The following is a 22,632-nucleotide window of genomic DNA, read 5'->3' on the forward strand; positions in this document are numbered from 1 at the left end:
CTGGTTTCAGTAATGAAAAGTGCTTAATTTTCACTTTTTAAAAGCACATTTTATGCAAAAAAAGTGATGTATTCCCTACTTGCCAAGAAGTGATCAAATTAATTTCAGTCATACAGTATTGTTTCTAGATTAAGCAATTTCAACAAGGTAGCACACATATTATAGAATTCAAAGTTCTAAACTTGTGTGGCCACACAACAATTGAAGCAGCATTCTAAATTTTTATGTCCCCAATTTAAAAGCTAAGTCACCAGTAAGCATCAATTTCGCCAACTTGCCTGGGCACAACCCTCCGTGCATCAAAATTATCTGTAGATGAAGACTGTTGGAGAGCTGAAAATCTATTCAATGTGGCTGTGGTTGGCCTTCCTGAATCCACACCTAAGTACACAAATAAGAAATAACTATTTATGCCTGCAGTGAACAACATTCAGGAATTAATACACAGTCATATTTGCAGAGTTGGCCACACCCCACTTGGACAACTGCATGCAGTTTTAGGCACCACACCACAGGAAAATATATTGACCTTTGAGGGTGTAATGCAGATTCACTAAAATACCAGGGTTTAAAGGGTTAATTACAAAGGAAGTTTGCATAAATTTAGCTCGTATCTCCTGGAGTTTAAATGGTCGCTGGATCATTCTGAGGGTTGATCTAAATGAAGTGTTCAAAATGATAAGATTTGAATGAGTCGATACAGAAAAGCTACTTTCACTGGTAGGGGAAGCAAGAGCAAGGGGCCACAATTTTAAAGTTGTAGGCCATTCAGGAGTGAAATCAAGGTATAGTAATAATTTGGAATTCTTCCCCAAAAGGTTGTTCATGACTGAATCAGTAGATCATCTTTATTTGCTCAGGGGATCCTGGGATTTACAAAGGCAGGTAAAAGTAGAGATACAAATCAAGCCAGAAGCAATTTGAATAGTGGAACAGGCTCGAGAAATGTAATGCCCTCTGAAAACATTAACACCACAGTCTAATTAAGAAGCCATGGTGCTTGTGTAGCATTCAATCTAATATGATATACAATAACTGGTAATAAGTCTACAAATTTAGAAAGTGAACAAAAACAATTTATGAAAAAAGATAAGCAACAAGTTAATGTGACAAGATCCTCAATTTGTTCCCCATCTTCTGAAGTTGTAGTAAATATTGGGGCATTTCAGCCACACCCTTTTGTCTTCACTCAACATACAAGCACTTTCCTGCAAAATGACTTTGGGTTAGCACAGGCCATGTATCAAACCAGTGCCAGTTCAGGCTCAGTGTTAAACTTGACAAGAAACATACAGGTGTCAGCCCAAGGTCATCCTTTTTCAAATTGTGCACCTATAACGTGAGGAGGGTGGAGGTAGCAGGTTAAAGGGTAAATTGAACAGATTAGAGTACATTAAAACAAATCACAATTAAAACCAGAATGGAAAAGAGGTGTCAGCCAGGAAATGTTTACATTTTACTTTTGTAAATTTTAATTTCAACTGTTTCCTTTAGTGCGTTAGGATTAATGTTGGTCACAACTCCATTCCTGATGGTCAACAAATTTGCTTACTGGTACATTAGTGTAGTCTTAACAACATTGGAGTATGCACAATGAACCTGTCAACCTGTGATCTAACCATCACGGAAACAATCAATTGAATTTATTTATATGTTGGTCAAGAAAGACTCAATATTGAGAGATAATACCTGTATCATTAGGTTTGCTTCCCGATCCACCACTGCTTCCTTTAACCCAGCCGCCAAGTCGACCTGCTGGTGCCAGCACTTGATTGTTGTAATCCATGGGCCCTGCCTATTTACAGAAATTGGGAAGAAATTAAAGTTGCTAAGTAGGTATTACTTATATTTAATATAGAAGTGGGAAATTAAATTTCAAGGGGGGAATAATCCCATACCTTCGTAATCTTGCTTAGCCGATTAGTATCAATAGGTCTGCTACTTTTGGCAATTGGCACAGTATTCCATCCTGCTTCATCAATCCCTTGACTTCCTCGGCCACCTATAGTTATCAGCATTTTATCAAACGTTTTGGAATTTTTTAAAAAATCACAAACTATTGAAGCAAGAGTCGCATCAAATCATAGTTGAGGCCCAACTAGAGACAGTGTTTCCACTGTTAAGGGGAGTTTACTAATATCAGAAATGTAAACAAAGCTGTCCTGGGGTTGCATATTTGTATGATTTAAAGCTAGAAGAGGTTGAGAATGCCAAAATTTCAATGTCACCTAGCTTGAAGATCAGTACCATCTTAAACAGCTGTAACCATCAGTTGAGACTGTTTAATTTAACTACCTAAACTGTGTGGGTCCATAAGCATACAATGTGCTGGAAAGTAATCTCCAAATTGAATTGGATTCCATTGGTACAATAAAATTAAGTATATAAAATGCCAAGAGAATGAGACATGGCCAATTGTTAGTGATTTTAAATTTTTCCCAAATGCAATAAAAGTAGAAATGCTTGAACTTTTATAAACTGATTGAATAAAATTTCTAGCTCCAGAATAATGTCTACATATACAGGAGTGAAGAAAGATTACATGCCAAAATCACCTCATTATTAAACTCACCAGTGCTACTGCTACCTGCAGCACCTCTCCTTTTGTCCTGTTTGGATAGAAGCTGTTGCTGTACCCTTAACTGCTGTTGATGTTCTTCTATCTGAGCTTCTCGGTGAATTTGCTCTAATGTCTTGGGTCCCTGATCACCTCTTCGAGGCACCCAGTTATTCTGGAAGTAAACACAATATTTGAAATCTGAAATAAACTGTAAGTCACTATGATCTTTTTATCCCAAAAATAAAATTGCATTGTTCCTCTCAGCTGAAATATCTATGATCTAAAATTTAATCCAAATCACACCAGATAACAGAGAATGGAAAAATACAAGTAACTTAAATACCAAAGTCTGTCAAGAATATTACTGTTCTGAAATTTTTATAGGTTGCTCGTGATTTTTTATGTATTGCGCAAAAGCTCAGAACTAGGAACATTAAAAGATGACACATTAGCCAGTACTAAAAGATTAACATGGTTATGCTGTGGCTGTAACAGCTGCATGACACAGCACTATATGCTGGACACACCCCTGATAGCAATTTCTATTGTTGATATTTTAGAAATGAGTAATTAAATTACTGGAGCGGTGTTAAATATTTGGTTGCTTCTGATCAAGCATTTATTTATTTTTATTACCAGCAAAGCAGAAAATTTACATTTCCAAAAATATCAAAATGGCAACATAAATACAGAAAATTGACAAAAAAATTCAGACTTTGTTTTTTTTAAAAATATATAATTCAACATTTACACAGATACAAGTCAATTACCATATTAGTCAATTGAACTCACTTGTCGAAGATCGATCACATCCTGCACCATAAAGCGAATCCGAGATGAGGTTTTCCTTTCTTTAATAATTTTTTCCATCTGGTTAAAATACTGATCCATCCTAGGCTAAAGGCAACATACAAGGAGTGAATGTTACATATTCAAAAGAAATATCAACCATATCAATGTAGGGTTATTATTGCATAGAGTACTTTAGGGATTTTTAAAAAACTTACTTTGGCTTTTTCAAAATCCAAGTCTTTGCCTATTGTAGTTAATAATCTGCATAGGCACTCAAGTGATTCTTCATCATGATTCTTTAGCAGCTTCACTATACAGTCATGCATTATTGGCTCTGTTAACATTTTCAGTTTGAAGAGTTCACCAATGAATTTGATATTGCCTAGTGATCGTCGTCTAGCTTTGTCCCTTGCATCCTTTAGCTCTTCTTGGAGACGGGTTTTCTCCTCAGACTGGAATGAACAGAATTCAAGCAGTATAAGTTTAATTCCAAATCATAATTCTGCAACATTTAAATGCAATAACTAAAGATGGAGACATTTAAACATGACAAATGGTTACATAGGTGAGATATATCATTGTCTATGGAATTGAAGCCAGCAAGAGTCAGCATTTTGGGTGGGTGAAAGAAGCAAAGAGGCAGATGATATTTCAATACTCACACCAGCACACAAAGCAATTCCAAAAGGATTTATTAAGGAAAGATTTACTGCTATTAATATTTTACACTTTTACATTTGGAAGAAAACATGTAATCAATAATTCTGCTTGTTTTACATTAAACAGACAATAGCTTTAAAAAGGAATGACCTTGCAAGAAACTAACAATGGTGTATTTAATGGCATAATATTTTAACTGGTGCATACTAGTTTAATTAAAATAGTGCATGATGCAGAAACATAGGTAGCATATGTTGCAATATGAAATGAAGGCACCAGTGGGTAATATTCAAAGTTCGTTTGAACTAAATTTTAAAAAGGGTACGAGTTAATGAATTTCAACGGTAAGATAATGGCTTAGTGCTGTGTAGTGGACAGTGCCACCGAAGCAGTTACATAACACAAAGTAATAACTGTCTGTGCACAATAAGGCATGCATACCAATATGCACTGAATAATTTAATTCAAATTCCTTTAGTGGGAATGGAGAAAATACTTGCTGCACTAAGGCTACAGGGTACAACTTTGAGATATCCTTCAATTACCAATAGCAATGACAAACAACTATAACTCCTAAAGGAGAACCAAGCTCTATTCAAGTAGAGACTTTGTAGCATAGGAACAGGTCATTTGTTCCATCTGGCCTGCCTTTCTGTTCCACCCAAGCCCCAACCCATCCTTCTACAGTCACTTCCCTTGTACTTATCTAGCTTCTCTTTAAAAGCATCTATGTTAGTCACTTCAACTTCTCCATGGTGTTAGAAAGTTCTACACTCTAACCACTCTCCGCGTGGAGAAGTTTCTCCTGAATTCCTTATTAGATTTATCAGTAACTAATGCATCTTTATGATGCCTAGCTTTGGACTCATCAACAAGAGTAAGTGTCTTCTTCATGTCTACGCTATCAAACCCCTTGATAATTTTAAAGACCTCTATTAGGGCAGCCTTCTTCTAGATGAAAGAATGGCCGTCTGTTCAGTCTTTTTCAGATAGTTCTTCAGTTCTGGTATCATTCTTGTAAATCCTATTGGTCTCAAAGGTGCTCAATGAGTTTGCAGGATGCTTCTGGATAGGCTGGAGAAGCTGGGATTGTTCACCTCAAAACAGGAAAGGCCAAGGACAGATTTGATAGAGGTGCTTAAAAATCACAAACAGCTTACATATAGACCGTTATAAATAAAGAGACCGCTTCCAATGGCTGAGAAGAGTCAAGAACAAAAGGCAACAGATCTAAGGTGATTGACAACAACAAAAAATCTGAGGGGAGTACGAGGAAAAACTTGTCCCGCTAGGTGAATCTGACAAAAGCCTGGGGCAGGTTAGGAGAGTACCTTTTCAGAACGTATCTTTTAGTCATGCAAATTGCAGACAAGCTGTTGCAAAGTGATAAAAGCAAAATACTGCGGATGCTGGAAATCTAGAACAAAAACAAAAATACCTGGAAGAACTCAGCAGGTCTGACAGCATATGCAGAGAGAAATACAGTTAACGTTTCGAGTCCGAATGACTCTTCATCAGAACTAAGGAAAAATAGGAAAGAGGTGAAATATAAACTGGTTTAAGGGGCCGGGGGGGGGGGGGGGGGGGGGGGGGGGACGACGACGACGACGACAGGTAGAGCTGGATAGAGGGCGAGTGATAGGTGGAGATGGCCAAAAGATGTCATAGACAAAAGATCAAAGAGGTGTTGACGGTGGTGATATTAGCTAAGAAACGTGCTAATGGGGACATTAAGGGTGGAAAGCAGGACAAGCAAGGGACAGATAGCCCTTCAACGCAAACTGGAGGAACAGCACTGACTAGGTACTTTACAGCCTTCTGGACTGAATATTGAGCTCAACAACTTTAGATCATGAACTCTCTCCTCCTTCCCCACCCCCTTTTTCCTACAATTTATATATATTTTTCTTTCCCCACCTATTTCCATTATTTTTAAATGTATTTCCTTTCATTGTTTTATCTCTACCTTTTAGCCTATTTCGATTTCCCCCCCAACCCCACCCCCACTAGGGGTATCTGTCCCTTGCTCGTCCTGCTTTCCACCCTTAATGTCCCTATAAGCACATTTCTTAGCTAATATCACCACCGTCAACACCTCTTTGTCCTTTTGTCTGACATCTTTTGGCAATCTCCACCTATCAATGGCCCTCTATCCAGCTTTACCCGTCCCCCGTCCCCCCACCTCCCCTAAACTAGCTTATATTTCACCTCTTTCCTATTCTTCCTTAGTTCTGATGAAGAGTCATTCGGACTCGAAACGTTAACTGTATTCCTCTCCGCAGATGCTGTCAGATCTGCTGAGTTTTTCCAGGTATTATTGTTTTTGTTGCAAAGTGATGATGGCCAACTCCCAGGATGGTGGGCAATGACAGCAGTCATCAGCAAATAAGAAAAACTTGCATTTATATAGGCTTTTCACAACTATGGGATGTCTCAAAGTGCTTTATAGCCAATTAAGAACTTTTTAAAGTGCACTCACTGGTGTTACACAGGAAACGTGGCAGCCAATATATGCACACAGCAAACTCCCTCAAACAGCAATATGATAATGGCCAGATAATCAATTTTGGTGATGTTGATTGAAGGAAAAATATTGGACACACCTGCTCTTCTTTAGAGCTGTGATCTTTTACATCCACCCAAGTAGGTAGATGGGGCCTTAGTTTTGCAACTCATCAAAAGGCGCCATCTCCAGTAGTAGGGAAAGGAGATAGAAGATGAGGGACAATTCCATCACTCCAGACAACAAGCTGTCATGGAACTTGCTGACTGAATTTGGGTGAACACCCAAACCTGGAGATTTTTTCCAGAGACATTGACTACTAATACAGTTGAATGCCTTTGCCATGCCAACAAAGACACATTTTGCTAGGAGTTGTCCAGCTAATAAGAACATAACATTTATGCTTCTACCCTTTCTGAATTCAGTACTATTCCTACAACTGAAGCATCTTTGGACTCCTGTGGGGGATATTCCTGACTACCAGGTAGATTGAACAGATCGTGAGACATTTGACTAAATTGTCACCGTCAGCATTGTAATCTCAGGACACCCATTAGGAACTTAAAATATGTGCAATGATAATATGGATTAAAACTTTATTAGCTTTAGAGTGATTATGAAGGAGGAACAAGGAACAATCAAAAGTGAAGACACAACTGAAGATGATGAATTTCAGCAAGTTGAAAAGGGATCTCACAGATGGACTGGAAACAAAGACTGGCAGATAAAAGGTAAACTGAGTGAGGGAATTTCAAGGAGGAGATAGTCAGGTAGACTAAACACACTCGAGGGGTATAGGAAGGGCATCCAAAGCTAGAGTTTCCTGATTAAAGATAAAGATTAAAATTAAACAGATAAATGTCACATTCCTAATACAGTAGAGAATTAAGCAGAATACAGAAAGTGCAGAGGAGAACAGAAGGATGTAAAAACAGGTAATACATGTGAAAGTATTCGCAGGCAATGGGACAACCAAAGTCTAAAGGTGTTGAAGGAAGGGTGGTGCTGATTGGGGGTCAAATAGAAAATCTTGTAAAGGCATGGCTGATGTATTAGATCAGTGCTTTGGATTTGTCTACACTGAAGAGGATGCTGCCAACATCACAGTAAAGGAGAGGGGAGAGAAATTGGATAGGTTAATAAAGGAAGTATTAAGTGCATCTGAGGTTGATGAGGGAAGTATGGATGGAAATAGCAGAGGCTCTGGCCACAGTGTTCCACTCTTCCTTGGATATGGACTGGTGCTGGAAGACTGGAGGATTGCAAACATTACACCTCGATTCAAAAAGAGAGGAGTACAAATCCACTAACTACTGGCCAATCAGCTTACCATCGCAGGTAGGTAAACTCTTAGAGAGACTATAATCCAGGTCATTTAGAAAAACACGGGTTAATAATTGACAGCCAGTACAAATTCTGACAAACTTGATTTTTCTTTAACAAATTAGTAATTAGGACAGTTGTTCTTTTTGATGTACATTAATAACCTGGGCTTCAATATAAAAGACAATCTCAGTTTGCAGATGACAAAAATCAAACATATTTAAACCAATGAGGAGATGGGCAAATAAAACTTCAAGAGAAGGGTAAAGTGAGGCATTTTGGGAAGAAAAATGGAGGGGCAATATAAAATAAATGATACAATTTTTATACAAAGTGCAGATACAGAGACACTTGGGCTTTATATATTGATGCAAAAGCAAGAAAGTTGTGTTAAATCTTTATAAGTCACTGGTTAGGTTTCAGCTGGAGTATAGTTCCAATACTGAGCACCACACTTAAGGTATGTTTGAAGAAATTGCAAGAATGGTACCAAGGACGAGGAACTTTATGTGGAGAGGATGAGATTGTCCTCCCTTGAGCAGAAAAGTTTAGGGGACGTTTAATAAAGGTGTTGAAAATTATGAATAGTTATGATAGAGTAAATAAGGTCAATCAATTTCCACATTGGGTCAGCGAACCATCGTTTTTTGTTCATTCCTCTCCTTCACCCGATGGTGACTTCTGCACTCTCCTTAATCCCTCTTTTCAAGGTTTCCCACTGTTCCTTGATGTTGCTCGACATCTAATTCTTCAAATTTGTTGGAGAGGGCCAGTTGCCCTTGTCTTTCAATTTCTCCATTGCAAATAGCCATTGTGGCTTCATGGTTGCTGCCTTCTTCAGCTTCAGGTGGATCTTGCCTAACACAAGGTGGTGGTCCAGTCCTACATCAGTACAAATTGAGGAGAAGGACAGCAGGACACTACTAACGGACGAGGAGCAGGAGCCTGGCTGGGTGGAATACTTTCTGGAGATCCTCAAGCAGCCCAACCCCTAGCTCCACGTTCAAGTTCAATCACAACACTGCACCCTAGCTCCACGTACAAGTTCAATCACAACACTGCACCTCAGCAGCTGAACATCAACCTAGGAGGAACTGCCACAGAGGTCCAAACAGCCTGAAGAACAACAACAAGGCACCTTGGATCAACCTGTTGAAACGTGACAAGAATAGTGCCACAGCAGAGCTCATGAACCAGTTCAACAAGATCTGAACTGTGGAAGGACACCCCGGATGACTGGAGGAAAGGAGTAGTAGTCAAGCTATTACCAAGCTAGGACAAATCCAACCAAGCCAAATATCGCCCCATCAGTCTACTCTCAATCATCAGCAAAGTGATGGAAGGGGCCATCAACAGTGCTATCAAACTGTACTGCTTAGCAATAACCTGCTTACTGACTCTCAGTTTGGGTTCCGCCAGGGTCACTCAGCTACTGACCTCATTATAGCCTTGGTTCAAACACGGACCAAAGAGCTGAACACCTGAGGTGAGGTGAGACTGGCTGCTATCAAGGCATGCTTGGCCAAGTGTGGCATCAAAGAGCCCTAGCAAAACTGGAATCAATGGGAATCAGGGGGAAATCTCCCCGCTGGTTGGAGTCATACCTAGCACAAATGAAAATGGCTGTGATGGTTGAAGGTCAATCATTTCAGTTCCAGGACATCACTCCAGGAGTTCCTCAGAGTAGTGTCCTAGACCCAACCATCTTCAGCTGCTTCATCAATGACCTTTCTTCCATCATAAGGTCAGAAGTGGGGATGTTCGCTGATGATTTCACAATATTCAGCACCATTCGCAAGTCCTCAGATACTGAAGCAGTCCATGTCCAAATGTAGCAAGACCTGCACAATATCCAGGCTTGGGCGGAGTGGCAAGCAACATTCATACCACACCAGTACCGGGCATTGACCATTTCCAACATGAGAGATTCTAACCATTGCCCTTGAAATTCAATGGCATTACCATCGCTGAATCAGTCACAACCAACATCCTGGTGGTTATCATTGACCAGAAACTGAAATGGACTAGCCATATAAATACTGTGGCTACAAGACCAGAAACTGAAATGGGCTAGCCATATAAATACTGTGGCTACAAGAGCACGTCAGAGGCTGGGAATCCTGCAGCGAGTAACTCACCTCCTGACTCCCAAAGCCTGTTCACCATCTACAAGGCACAAGTCAGGAGTGTAATGGAATACTCTTCACTTTCCTGGATGAGTGCAGCTCCAACAACATTCAAGAAGCTTGACACCATTCAGGACAAAGCACTCCACTTGGTTGGCACTCTGCACAAATATTCACTCCCTCCACCACTACTAAGATGCACTGCAGGAACTCACCAAGGCTCCTAAGCAGCACCTTCCAAACCCACGACCGCTAACATCTAGAAGGACAAGGGCAGCAGACAGATAGGAACACCACCACCTGGAAGTTCCCCTTTAAGCCACTCAACATTCTGACTTCGAACTATATCACAGTTCCTTCACTGTCGCTGGGTCAAAATCTTGAAAATCCCTCCCTAACAGCACTGTAGGTGTACCTACAACAGCGGGGACTGGAACATTTCAAGAATGCAGCTCACCACCACCTTCTCAAGGGCAATAAACACTGGCCCAGCCAGTGACTCCCACATCCCATGAATGAATGAATGAAAAGAAGAAAAAAAAGACTGCCCAAGGGGGACCTCAGTGACTGCCACAACTGAAGGGGCATCACACTGCTGTCAATACCTGGCAAGGTCTTCAACATGGGGCTCCTCAACAGATTGAAAGCAGAAGTAGATGGTACCCTTCATGAAAAATGGACAGGTTTCAGATTATGCAACAAGCAGATCTTTACGCTCAGGAACATCAGAGTGGAGCCTATAGCATCAGAAGGCACTTGTTATCAACTTTGTCGATTTCAAGGTGACTTTCGACAACATCCATCAGTAGTCACACTGGTACATTGCAAGACAGTATGGCAATCCTAGAGCTATTATCATCTTCAAAGCCTTTTATAGTAGCGCCAGCTGTTGCGTCAAGACCAGCACGGGCACCAGACTTCAACAACATCACAAGTGTATGGCAAGGCTGCATCTCTCCCCATTCCTTTTTCTCAAAAGTTATTGATTTCATCATGAGGAAGGCAATGGTGGGTGCAGTCTTTGGCATCCCATGTTAACACCACTGGCTGACAGACCTGGATTTCACAGACATCACCCTGCTGGCTGAAGAATCACAGGTGCTCCAAGACATGACCACCCATCTTCAGTAGCAGTGCCAAGGTTGGTCTATGCATCAGCTGTGAGAAGACCAAGACGATGATGACTGGATGGCAACAAGTCCCTCTCGTCACCACCGGGCAACAGAACAGAAGGCATCAACCATTTCCCCTACCTAAGGAGCAACATCTCCAGGGAGGGCGATGTAGAAATCGACATTGACACAAAATTCAGTCAAGCAGCATCAGTCTTCCACCAACTCCACAAGCCTGGGCATCCAACACCATTAACACGTAATTCTACATGTCCATGGTAGTGCCAACCGTAACCTATGCCAGCGAGACATGGAAAGAGAACAGCAAAGGTGTCACACAAGTTGGACATCTTTCACTAGCATTGCCTACGTAAGATCCAGGGTATCACATGGAGAGACAGCATCACCAACAAGGAAATGCTACAGAGAACTACAGATCAAAGACGCCTGCAGGGCATCGTAACAGAGAGCCAACTGATGCTTGCAGGACACGTCTTTAGCCCCCCCAGATGTACACTCCGCCAGAGTGGCAGTAGAGTGGTCACCATTAGATGGAAGACAACGAAGGGGCCAGCCAAAGATGACCTGGTAAAGTATATTTGAGGAGGACCTCCAAGAGGGGGACACCACCTTGGCTGGAGCAAAAGAGACTGTGATGGACCAGGGTCAGTGGCGGAGTCTTGCTGCCCATAGTTCCTCCGGTCCCAAGCAGGACAGTCTAAGTAAATAAGGAGAGACTGTTTCCGCTCGTGGAGGAGGGGTTGGTAACCGGAGGACAGATTTAAGTAATTGGCAAAAGAACCAGAGGCATGAAGGCTTTCTTTTTGCAGCTTGTTATGATCTCAGGGGGTGAAGGAAGCTGCTTCAAAAGTAACTTTCAAAGGGGAATTGGATATATACTGGAAAAGGAAAAACAAACTGCATTGCATTTGAGAAAAGAGCAGGGGAGTGACACACTGGGATAGCTCTTTCAAAGAGCTGATAGTGGCAAATAGGCCAAACAGCAACCTTCTGTGCTGAGGATTCTACATGTGGTTTGAGGCCCTCCTGTCTCCATGCGATCCAAGATAGAAAAAGTTTGTCAACACTACTCTGCTACACCATTAGGGGCAGAAATTAAGCATTTACAGGAAAAATTCAAAATTTTTAATACATTTATAAAGTAAAATAGCTGAAGATCTGAAGAATTATACAAGCATTAAGATCACGAATGAAAATGTGATGCCAAAGATTTATTGTCCCCTTAAAAGAATTGTTACCAATTTCATGCAAACTCAAAACAGTATTAACCTGGGAGAAATATCCATTAATAGAACACGTTAGGCAGTTAATGTGAGATGCCTCAATAAATATGCATTTTGGTTACTCAGTAATTATCCATTACACAGGAAAGATAATCTCCAAGCGTGAATTGACAAACCATTGTCTATTGCATTAAGAGCAAACCTATAGTTAATTATATTTCTTTTTACAAAGATTCTACATTATCCTATTAAATATCAAACTATACTTTGCACAGCAATTTTCACCTACTTTTCCATATTGTAGGCATTTTGAAAAGAGCTTTCAAAATCAATTATAAACACCCCTAATTTGAATCAAGTCCACATTTTGCTGTGTAAATATGTCCTAGGCTGGGCAGATTGATCAAGAGTCATCAGAACCACAAGGTTTTTTTTTAAATCTATATTTACAGGACAAGGACATCAGTGGCAAGGTCAGAATTTATTGCCCATCCCCTATTGTCCTCAAGTATTTGGTGCTAATAACCTAGTGGCTTGCTAGATCATTTTGGAGGGCAATCAAGAGTCAATCAGATTGCCGTGGCTCTGGAACCACATACAGCCCAGACCGAGTAAGGATGGTGGGTTTCCTTTCCTAATCATTGGTGGACCAGTTTGTTTTTAAAACCTATCTGGTAGCCTCATGGTCACTAGCTTTTTACATATCTCTGCATTATTAGAACAAACCTATAGAATTACTAGTCCAGTAACATAACCACTGTATTACTACATGTGACAGCATGTGGAAAGGACAGAGTAACTTCAGTGAATTTAGGAGAGAGGCTATTTCTTCAGTATTCCTTTATAGATTAAAACTCAAAACTTACCACAAAATGAGAAAAGAAAAATGAAAGCATGATGCAATATAAAAATATATACATGAAAGTATCTCAAACTAATTCATTACTACACTAAAAAGCTCAATTTATCTTAAATCATTTTCTAAGAAATAGTAATTTAATTACCATAGCAGCAGCATCAATTTCCTTCTGTTTTTTGTCGATTACAGCATCATCATCTTTGTCTTTTTCAAACTCCTTCTGACATCGATTTAAAAGCAACTTTCGAAAATTTACAGTTGCTCCAGGTTTATCTGGTATTGGAACTTTGAGCTGTTGGAAGTACAGAAACACTAAATTATCTTAAAAAATACAATTGAGGGAAGAGAGTAGGAAACCAATCTGAGATAAACAGTGCACACTATTACACATGCATGGCTTTGAACTCCAAATTCAACTTAAGACAGCTTCTTACAATTTACATGTGCACATTCTATATCAGAACGTGAGATGATAGCGTACTAAACTATCATCTTGTGTATAATTATCATATTTTAACAAGTATAAATATACTATACAGTTCGACTGCCTAATCTATATAATCAGTAAATTGAGTTTACAATTCTAAAACAGCCTTTCAATGCATGCTCAGCAGGCAGCTCAGACTTATTATTAAACTACAATGTTGTTCTATTCAATATTTCAAATCTTCAGATGTACCATGGGTTATCTATAGCCCAAACATATTTGAATAGCTTAGATAGGATCCATACTTCACAGCTAAGAAACTCACGGACCAGTACCTTAATAGTTTTCAATTACTGTACACATTTCAGCTAGCAGGTATGTTAATTCAGTGTTTTTAAAATTCCTGAAGTTACCTATTACTACTGGAATCATTCTGAAGTAGAAACAAGAGATAAAGGGCACTTACTGTTGTAAGACAGCGGCACATGTTGGCATAGGCAACAGAGAAGTTTGGTTCCGAAATAGCTTTTTCAAAGACCAGGTCAATTACTCCTTTTAACCGCTCTTCATTGTCAATCGTCAATTCTGCCACCTGTTTCATCAACTGCTGGAACATCTGGGGTGTCAGTTTGTTCAAAATACTGCGTACCTTTCGGAACAGCTCCTAAGCAATGAAACATGAAGGTGCATGGAGTATTACCGTTTTGATATGTGCATGAGGATTCAAGTACAGGAGCAGGGATATCGTGCTGCAATTATACAGGGCCTTGGTGAGACCACACCTGGAATATTGTGTGCAGTTTTGGTCTCCTTATCTGAGGAAAGATGTTCTTGCTATAGAGGGAGTGCAGCGAAGGTTTACCAGACTGATTCCTGGGATGGGGGGACTGACATATGAGGAGAGATTGAGTCGGTTAGGATTATAGGATTATATTCGCTGAAGTTCAGAAGAATGAGGGGGGATCTCAAAGAAACCTATAAAATTCTAACAGGACTAGACAGGGCAGATGCAGGAAGGATGTTCCCGATGGTGAGGGAACCCAGAACCAGGGGTCACAGTCTGAGGATACGGGGTAGGCCATTTAGGACTGAGATGAGGAGAAATTTCTTCACCCAGAGAGCGGTGAGCCTTGTGGAATTCGCTACCACAGAAAGTAGTTGATGCCAAAACATTGTATGTTTTCAAGAAGGAGTTAGATATAGCTCTTGGGGCGAAAGGGGTCAAAGGATATGGGGAGAAAGCAGGAGCAGGCTATTGAGTTGGATTATCAGCCTTGATCATAATGAATGGTAATGACGTGGCTAAAGGAGTAGTGCGGGAAAGAGGGGTTCCATTTCGTGGGGCACTGGCATCAGTACTGGAACAGGAGGGATCTGTACCGTTGGGACGGTCTCCACCTGAACCGATCTGGGACCAATGTTCTAGCGAAAAGGGTAAATAGGGTGGTCAACAGGACTTTAAACTAGAAAGTGGGGGGGAGGGAAGGGTAAAACTCCAAGAAGTATGACTAATGGGAAACAAGGCAGCAGGTTAGCATGTGGGGAGGTGGATTCAACTTCATGGAAAATTATAAAAAAACTGAAAAGAAAGGAGAGCCCAGGAGAGGCCATTAAAGTCTCCAGAACACAAAATAGGACAGAGTGTTTGGAAAGGGCTAGGAATCTAACTTCAAGCACATCAGATAAAGGGACGACAATGAGAAAGGGGATGGGAAATACAGGACTGAAGGTGTTGTATCTGAATGCACGCAGTATACAAAATAAGGTAAATGAGCTTGTGGCGCAGATTGAAATTGGCAGGTATGATGTGGTGGGCATTACGGAGACATGGCTGCAAAGAGATCAGGACTGGGAGCTAAATATCCAAGGATATACATCCTATCGAAAAGATAGGCAGATTGGCAGAGGGGGTGGGGTTGCTTTGTTAGTAAGAAATGAAATTAAATCGATAGCAAGAAATGATGTAGAATCTGTGTGGGTAGAGTTGAGGAACCGCAAAGGTAAAAAAACCATAATGGGAGTTATGTACAGGCCTCCGAACAGTAGTCAGGATGTGGGACACAAGATACACCAGGAGATAAAAAAGGTGTGTAAGAAAGGCAAGGTTACAGTGATCATGGGGAATTTCAATATGCAGGTAGACTGGGAAAATCAGGTTGGTAGTGGATCCCAAGAAAAGGAATTTGTGGAATGTCTACGAGATGGCTTTTTGGAGCAGCTTGTGGTGGAGCCCACTAGGGAACAGGCAATTCTAGATTTAGTGATGTGTAATGAGGCAGATTTGATAAGGGAGCTTAAGGTGAAGGAACCCTTAGGAGGAAGTGACCATAATATGATAGAATTTACCCTGCAATTTGAGAGGAAAAAGCTGGAATCAGATGTAACAGTATTACAGTTGAATAAAGGCAACTACAGAGGCATGAGGGAGGAGCTGGCCAGAATTGACTGGGAGATGAGCCTAGCAGGAAAGACAGTGGAACAGCAATGGCAGGAGTTTCTGGGAGTAATTTGGGAGACACAGCAAAAATTCATCCCTAGGAAGAAGAAGCATACTAAAGGGAGGACGAGGCAACCATGGCTGACAAGGGAAGTCAGGGACAGCATAAAAGCTAAAGAGAAAGCATACAATGCGGCGAAGAGCAGTGGGAAACCAGGGGATTGGGAAGCCCACAAAGACCAACAGAGGACAACTAAAAAAGAAATAAGGAGGGAGAAGGTTAAATATGAGGGTAAACTAGCCAGTAATATAAAAGAAGATTGCAAGAGTTTTTTTTTTAGAATTATAAAGGGTAAGAGAGAGGCAAAAGTGGACATTGGGCCGCTAGAAAATGATGCTGGAGAAGTAGTAGTGGGGAACAAAGAAATGGCGGAGGAACTGAATAGGTACTTTGCGTCAGTCTTCACAGTGGAAGACACGAGTGACATCCCCAAAGTTCAAGAGAGTCGGGGGGCAGAGTTGAGTATGGTGGCCATTACCAAGGAGAAGGTGCTAGGAAAACTGAAAGATCTGAAGGTGGATAAATCACCTGGACCAGATGGATTACACCCGAGAGTTCTGAAGGAGATAGCTGAAGCGTTAGTGGTGATCTTTCAGGAATCACTGGAGTCAGGGAGGGTCCCAGAAGACTGGAAAATCGCTAATGTAACCCCCCCTGTTTAAGAAGGGAGTGAGGCAAAAGACGGGAAATTATAGGCCAATTAGCCTGACCTCGGTTGTTGGTAAGATTTTAGAGTCCATTACTAAGGATGAGATTTCAGAATACTTGGAAGTGCATGGTAAAATCGAGCAAAGTCAGCATGGTTTCATCAAGGGGAGGTCATGCCTGACAAATCTGTTAGAATTCAGCTCTCCAACCTTGCGCTCTCTTCACAAATCCAATTCATTATAAGTGGAAAATTAGTTTTAAAAAAACATCAGGCTCATTTCATTTCTACAGCATGCATTTACATAACAAACAGAAAAGCATCTCAAAATATTACATCTGGAAAACTTGATCAAACATTGAATTAATGCAAGCACAAAGTTAAGCAACTGTCAGCAAACTAGAATTTATTCATTTTTTATATTTATTTCTGTTCACTTCCAGTTTTGTACATTGCATGCATTAATGCAATACTATTCACACTTGCTTAAAATCTATTCTGCATAACTCCTGGACAAAATACCATAAGGATTCATTTCCAAGAAAAGTTGCTGGCTTAGTTACAGCTATTGGCCAATTAGCAGGAGCTAACACTTACAAGCGACCCAAATGTTGAATGCTTCAAAACGTGCAAGTGCAATTCATTTGCGTTACCAAATGGGCCTATACAGTTACTTCTATTAGATATTCTCTAATCTTCCTGGTTATTAACTGGGTCTTGCTCCAGACATTTGGTCATTAGCCTCTTTTTTGATTTTTATTTAAACTTTTGTCCTTTCTCCTACAGGGCCTATTAACTTTGTATGTTCTACCTTTCCCCTTCAAAAGGAATATGGTTAATTTGTACATGAACTACCACTTCCCTGAATGCCTTCCATTGCTCGAGATTGTTTTACGCTGCAAACACCTTTTTCAACCTACTTGTGACAAGTCCCTTAAGTTACTAAGTCAGCTTTCCTAAGGGTATTTTTTAGCTTCAATGTTTTCTAATTTCTTTCCATAATTATTTTACACTGATTATGGTGCGGTCACTGTTAGCTAGATGATCTCCTACTATAATGTGCCCTACTTCATTTTCCAGATCCAACACTCCTTTATTTGACTGGAGACATACTGATAAGTTGCCCTATGCACATATCAAGTTCTTCTTTTCTATCCTTACCACTATTTTATGGTACTCTATCCTAATAGTTGTATGCTTCAAAAAAAAAATGAAGCACTGAAATTTGATGACACATTTACTCATCTATCTTATGGTCAGACTCACTTAGCTTAATTAGTACAACTCATCCTTCATACAACATAAAATAACTATTAACTTGTGCTCCCCCCAGTGAGGCACCTTGCAAGACAAACCAAGTTAATTGCTAAATGACTCAATTCTCATGGGTGTCCAAAGCTTGGCTTTTTACCAGTTTTTTGTGTGGAAACTGACTATCCCTGCCTTAACAAAATTGTAACAGTTCATAGCTGGAAGGGATCAACAAAGTGTTTATCCATTGCAGAAATCAGCTAATGGATTGAGGACGAGTCTATGGAGGAATATCAATACATACTTCATTAGCATTTTCATCATAGTCTCAGTGCCACGTTGTGTATACACAATTTGCTTTAAAACTGCAACACTTAAAAAGGATTTTTCCAGTCCTCTATAGAAACATCATCCAATGGTCCAAAATTCTGCCAAATGGTTACCTGTGTTTTTATCATATCTGGGTCATCCTCCTCAGTTGGTTTCTTTACAGAAGGTTTCCAAGCATGCTCTGCTTTCTTAAGTTGTATGTCATCATTTAGAGAGACAGTTGCAATAATTTTGCGCGGCTCTTTCCTCTGGCCTTGCTGAGATCTTCTCGTACCCACCCCTGAAGGCTTGAAAACATTTGAGCATTCATGTGATTGGTCTTTCAGGAAAACACAGGCATGTTTACTCTGGTACCATGTACACCATTCAAATGACTTTACACAATAAATCAGCAATGTTAAATTTTAAGGCAAAATTCCATAATTAAATTTTAACAAAGATTGCAGTTATACATTTTTTCTCTTTTTAAACCCACCACTTAAAACTAGCAATAACAATCATGAGGGATGACTATACACGAGTGTTTCAGAAGACTTGGGATTATGAATAGCTTCATCTCCCTTTTGCCTGCGAGTGCCTGATCACCATTCAGCCCAAAAGGGGAAGGCAGGGCACAGGCAACAATTTGTAGTAAGGAAGATGAAAAGCAAGGACAGCAGACAGAAAAACGGGGGGTGGGTGGGGGACATAATGGTCAGGGGAACTGCAAAATTCACCTATAAAACAGGAAGGGGAAGACTCTCCGTTTCATGGCCGCTAGGAGTTGTCACACATTATGAACGGCTATTTGGGTAAAAGATCAAAAGGCTGCTGAGGCCTATGGGACTATGTACCAGTATGGGCAGCCATAATTAAGATAGAGTGCAGAAGAGAAAATTGAAGCACAAAGATTTCTACTCAATATCAGATATTGGAGGGTAGTGAAGGTGCTGGTGCATGTGTACATTTTTTTTATCCATTCCTGGGGTGTGGGTATCGCTGGCTAGGCCAGCATTTATTACCCAGGAGAGGGTGGTGATGAGCAGCTCCTTGAATCGCTGCAGTCCATGTGTCACAGGTACACCCAGTGCTGTTAGGGAGGGAGTTCCAGGATTCTGACCCAGCGACAGCGAAAAACGGCAATATATTTCCAAAGTCAGGATGGTGAGTGGCTTGGAGGGGAACTTCCAGGTGGTGGTGTTCCCATCTGTCTGCTGCCCTTGTCCTTCTAGATGGTAGTGGTGGTGGGTTTGGAAGGTGCTGTCTAAGGAGGTTTGGTGAGTTCCTGCAGTGCATCTTGTGAATGGTACACACTGCTGCCACAGTGCACCAGTGGCAGAGGGAATGAATGCTTTTGGATGGGGTGCCAATTAGGCAGGCAGCTTTGTCCTGGATGGTGTCAAGCTTCTCGAGTGTTGTGGGAGCTGCACTCATTCAGGCAAGTGGACAGTATTCCATCACACTCCTGACTTATGCCTCGTGGACAGGCTTTGGGGAGTCAGGAGGAGAGTTTCTCACCACAGGATTCCCAGGCTCTGACCTACTCTTGTAGCCACAGTATTTATATGGCTAGTCCTGTTCAGATTCTGGTCAATGATAACTGCCAGGATGTTGACAGTGACGGATTCAGTGATAGTAATGCCATTGAATGTCATGGGGTAATGGATAGATTCTCTCTTTGTATTAGATATGGAAATGCAGAGCTTGACCTATGTCTCCCAGCTTCTGAACATGGACAAAAAAAGCAAAAGTCAGGAGATACATTTAGAGCATTAGGCCAAGTATTCGCATGGTTAGACTGAAGCAGCTGGGGCTTTCCTCCGAGACGGTTAAGTGAAGATTTGATATAGTGTTCAAAATCATGAGGGGTCTGGACAGAGTAGATAGGGATAAACTGTCCACGATGCTAGAAGGGTCAAGAACTAGAGGACATTGATTTGTGGTGAACAACAAAAGAGCCAAAGATAACATGAGGAAAAACTTCTTTACGCAGCGAACACGCTGCCCGAATGTGTGGTGGAAGCAGATTCAATCATGGCTTTCAAAAGTGTATTGGATAATTATCTGAAGAGAAAAAAATCTGCAGGACTGCAGGGTCTTGCAGAGAGCTGGCATGGATGACAATTTGAATAGCCTCCTTCTGTGTTATAACCATAATATGACTGGATTCTTCATTCTATTTTGCCAATTCAACTTGTAGAAGTAACAATTTCAGTTTTTTGATAACCTCCACTAAGGTTTAATTTATCAACTTTTAGGCATCAAGTAATAAATACTGCTTTTTAGGTACAGAAGTAAATTTACTGTATCATCTGTGACACTGGCAGCCACAGTATTTGATCATTTAGAACTAAAAGGAACTTGGCTCCCAAGAGTTAACCATGTCCCTGTTAACATTATAAGTGCATAAATTTGGTTTCCAAAAATGCTCGAAAATATACAGTGAAAAGCTAGTGTTTTTGGTTGAACCTTTAGTTGCTAAAGGCAATGAAAGCAGATTACCAATAAACTGCTGCAGAATTCAGTTTCATCATTAACAAAGATATGCCTTTTCAAATTTATCACCAGCCCTCAAGAAATTAAATATTAAATATTACAAGGTGTATAACTTCAGAGGGACGTCTTGTGGCACAGTGGTAGTATCTCTACCTCTAGACCAGAAGATCTGGGTTCAAGCCCCACCTCAGGACTTGTTGGCCATGAAAGGTATGTTCATAACGTAGCTGAACAGGTTGATTGTCAGCCTGTAAATTCTTCCAATAAGCCTGATGGCAGGTGCTAAGTGCTGGAGAGTTTCCTGGTCAGCCATACTGCAGAAGGCAATGGCAAACCACTGCGGTACTTTGCCAAACATAAATCATGGACCAATCCAATGGATACCAATGCCCTCTTAGGGCATGATAACTTAACAAGACACCACACTGAAATATCAACCATCTTTTGAACCACTTGATTATAGTCTCCGAAGTTCAACTTACTGGGCCTCTCCCAATCGGTTGTCGTCCAGGAAATGTGGCAAAGGAAGGAGTGAAGTCTGGACCACAGTTCATTCCAGACAGTCTGCTTGGGTCAATAGGACGAAGTGGAGTCTTGTTTGCCTGCAAAATCAAAACACACTTCAAAACCAAAGCAACAGAGAACACAAAGTTGACTATTTCTAAATATAAAATTTCGACCAATAAGTTTATGCTGTAACGTTTAAATTTTGAATCTCCCAGTTCCTCAATCTGTATTGCGTACACTACATTTTCCTATCCATCTGTCGATGCATCAAAGTTTAAAATTTATTCTTGGGATGTGAGCATCACTATTGTCCATCCCCAATAGCCCTTCAGAAGGTGCTGAGCCACCCTCTTAACTGCCACACGTGTAGCAGCTTGATATAACGAGTAGCTCACTAAGTCACTTCACAGGCCAGTTAAGACTCAATCACAATCCTGTCAGTCTGGAATCAAATATGGGCCAGACTGGTTAAGGACGTGATATTTTCTTCCCTCAGATTTTGGCGGACCAATCCAATACTTTCATGGTTACCATTGTTTTATTAGCTATGTTAGCTTTTTTAATTCCATATTTATTCAATAAACAGAATTCAAATTCACCAGCTGCCATGGTGGGATTTGAACTTAAACTTCCAGATCATCAGTCCAAGTCTCTGGAATACTGGTCCAGTAACATAACTGCTATGGCATCATACCCAGTACCTGTAAGATAAAGCCTGAATGTCAGTTTGAATGAGGACAAGCAAAATTTGCACACACTAACTCCTTTTAGCCCCAGCCCAGAATATGATAATTCTGGCTCCGCAAAGCCATAGGAGATCAACTGAAAAAAAAATTAGACTTCATCTACTATTCCAATTTCTTTTCTACCTGCAAATGTACCTTTAACAATCTAGATTCCACCTCTGTTAATCAGCCTGCCATTTGCATTATCCATCCTTTTAAAAGTTCATCTTTCTCTGCCCAAAGTTTATATTTATTCTTTTTCTGAATCTATTGCTTATCTCCATATTCCGCCAGCCTGTCTGTACCTTGCAATCTCCTGTGTTAGATCTATGGAACTCCTTAAGCTATTATAGCCAAAATTTAAAGTTATAGTGCACAAATTCAAGTCATTTATACAAATGGAAAGAACAGTTCACTGGGTCAAACCATTTTTCACATTGTCAACTTGAAAAACACTGCATCACACTCATCGTTTTGACCCTGCCATCTTCCAAGCCATGCAGCTATACCCTATAATAATGAGCCTGGTATATTTTACAAATGTCTCAGCAAACATGCAGAGGGGGCAAATAAGTTTTGTAAGAATAGTTTTGT

At 40.6% G+C, this 22,632-nt stretch overlaps 1 protein-coding gene across 8 annotated transcripts in view; it reads right to left on the reverse strand.

The window, feature by feature from the left end:
• The window catches only part of LOC144693845 (eukaryotic translation initiation factor 4 gamma 1-like), a 122,902-nt gene that overhangs the window by 17,216 nt on the left and 83,054 nt on the right, over positions 1 to 22,632 (reverse strand). For all 8 annotated transcript variants that reach the window (XM_078563939.1, XM_078563934.1, XM_078563936.1 and 5 more), the window contains 10 exons: positions 21,289 to 21,408; positions 18,445 to 18,618; positions 14,073 to 14,270; positions 13,325 to 13,471; positions 3,568 to 3,804; positions 3,353 to 3,457; positions 2,573 to 2,732; positions 1,899 to 2,002; positions 1,690 to 1,795; positions 279 to 381 (listed from right to left, as the gene is read on the reverse strand). In XM_078563939.1, coding sequence (XP_078420065.1) covers positions 279 to 381; positions 1,690 to 1,795; positions 1,899 to 2,002; positions 2,573 to 2,732; positions 3,353 to 3,457; positions 3,568 to 3,804; positions 13,325 to 13,471; positions 14,073 to 14,270; positions 18,445 to 18,618; positions 21,289 to 21,408 — 1,454 coding nt within the window. The remainder of the gene's footprint in view (positions 1 to 278; positions 382 to 1,689; positions 1,796 to 1,898; positions 2,003 to 2,572; positions 2,733 to 3,352; positions 3,458 to 3,567; positions 3,805 to 13,324; positions 13,472 to 14,072; positions 14,271 to 18,444; positions 18,619 to 21,288; positions 21,409 to 22,632) is intronic.

Source organism: Cetorhinus maximus, chromosome 19 (genome assembly GCF_964194155.1).
Source record: "Cetorhinus maximus chromosome 19, sCetMax3.hap1.1, whole genome shotgun sequence".
Taxonomy (NCBI): Eukaryota; Metazoa; Chordata; class Chondrichthyes; order Lamniformes; family Cetorhinidae; genus Cetorhinus; species Cetorhinus maximus.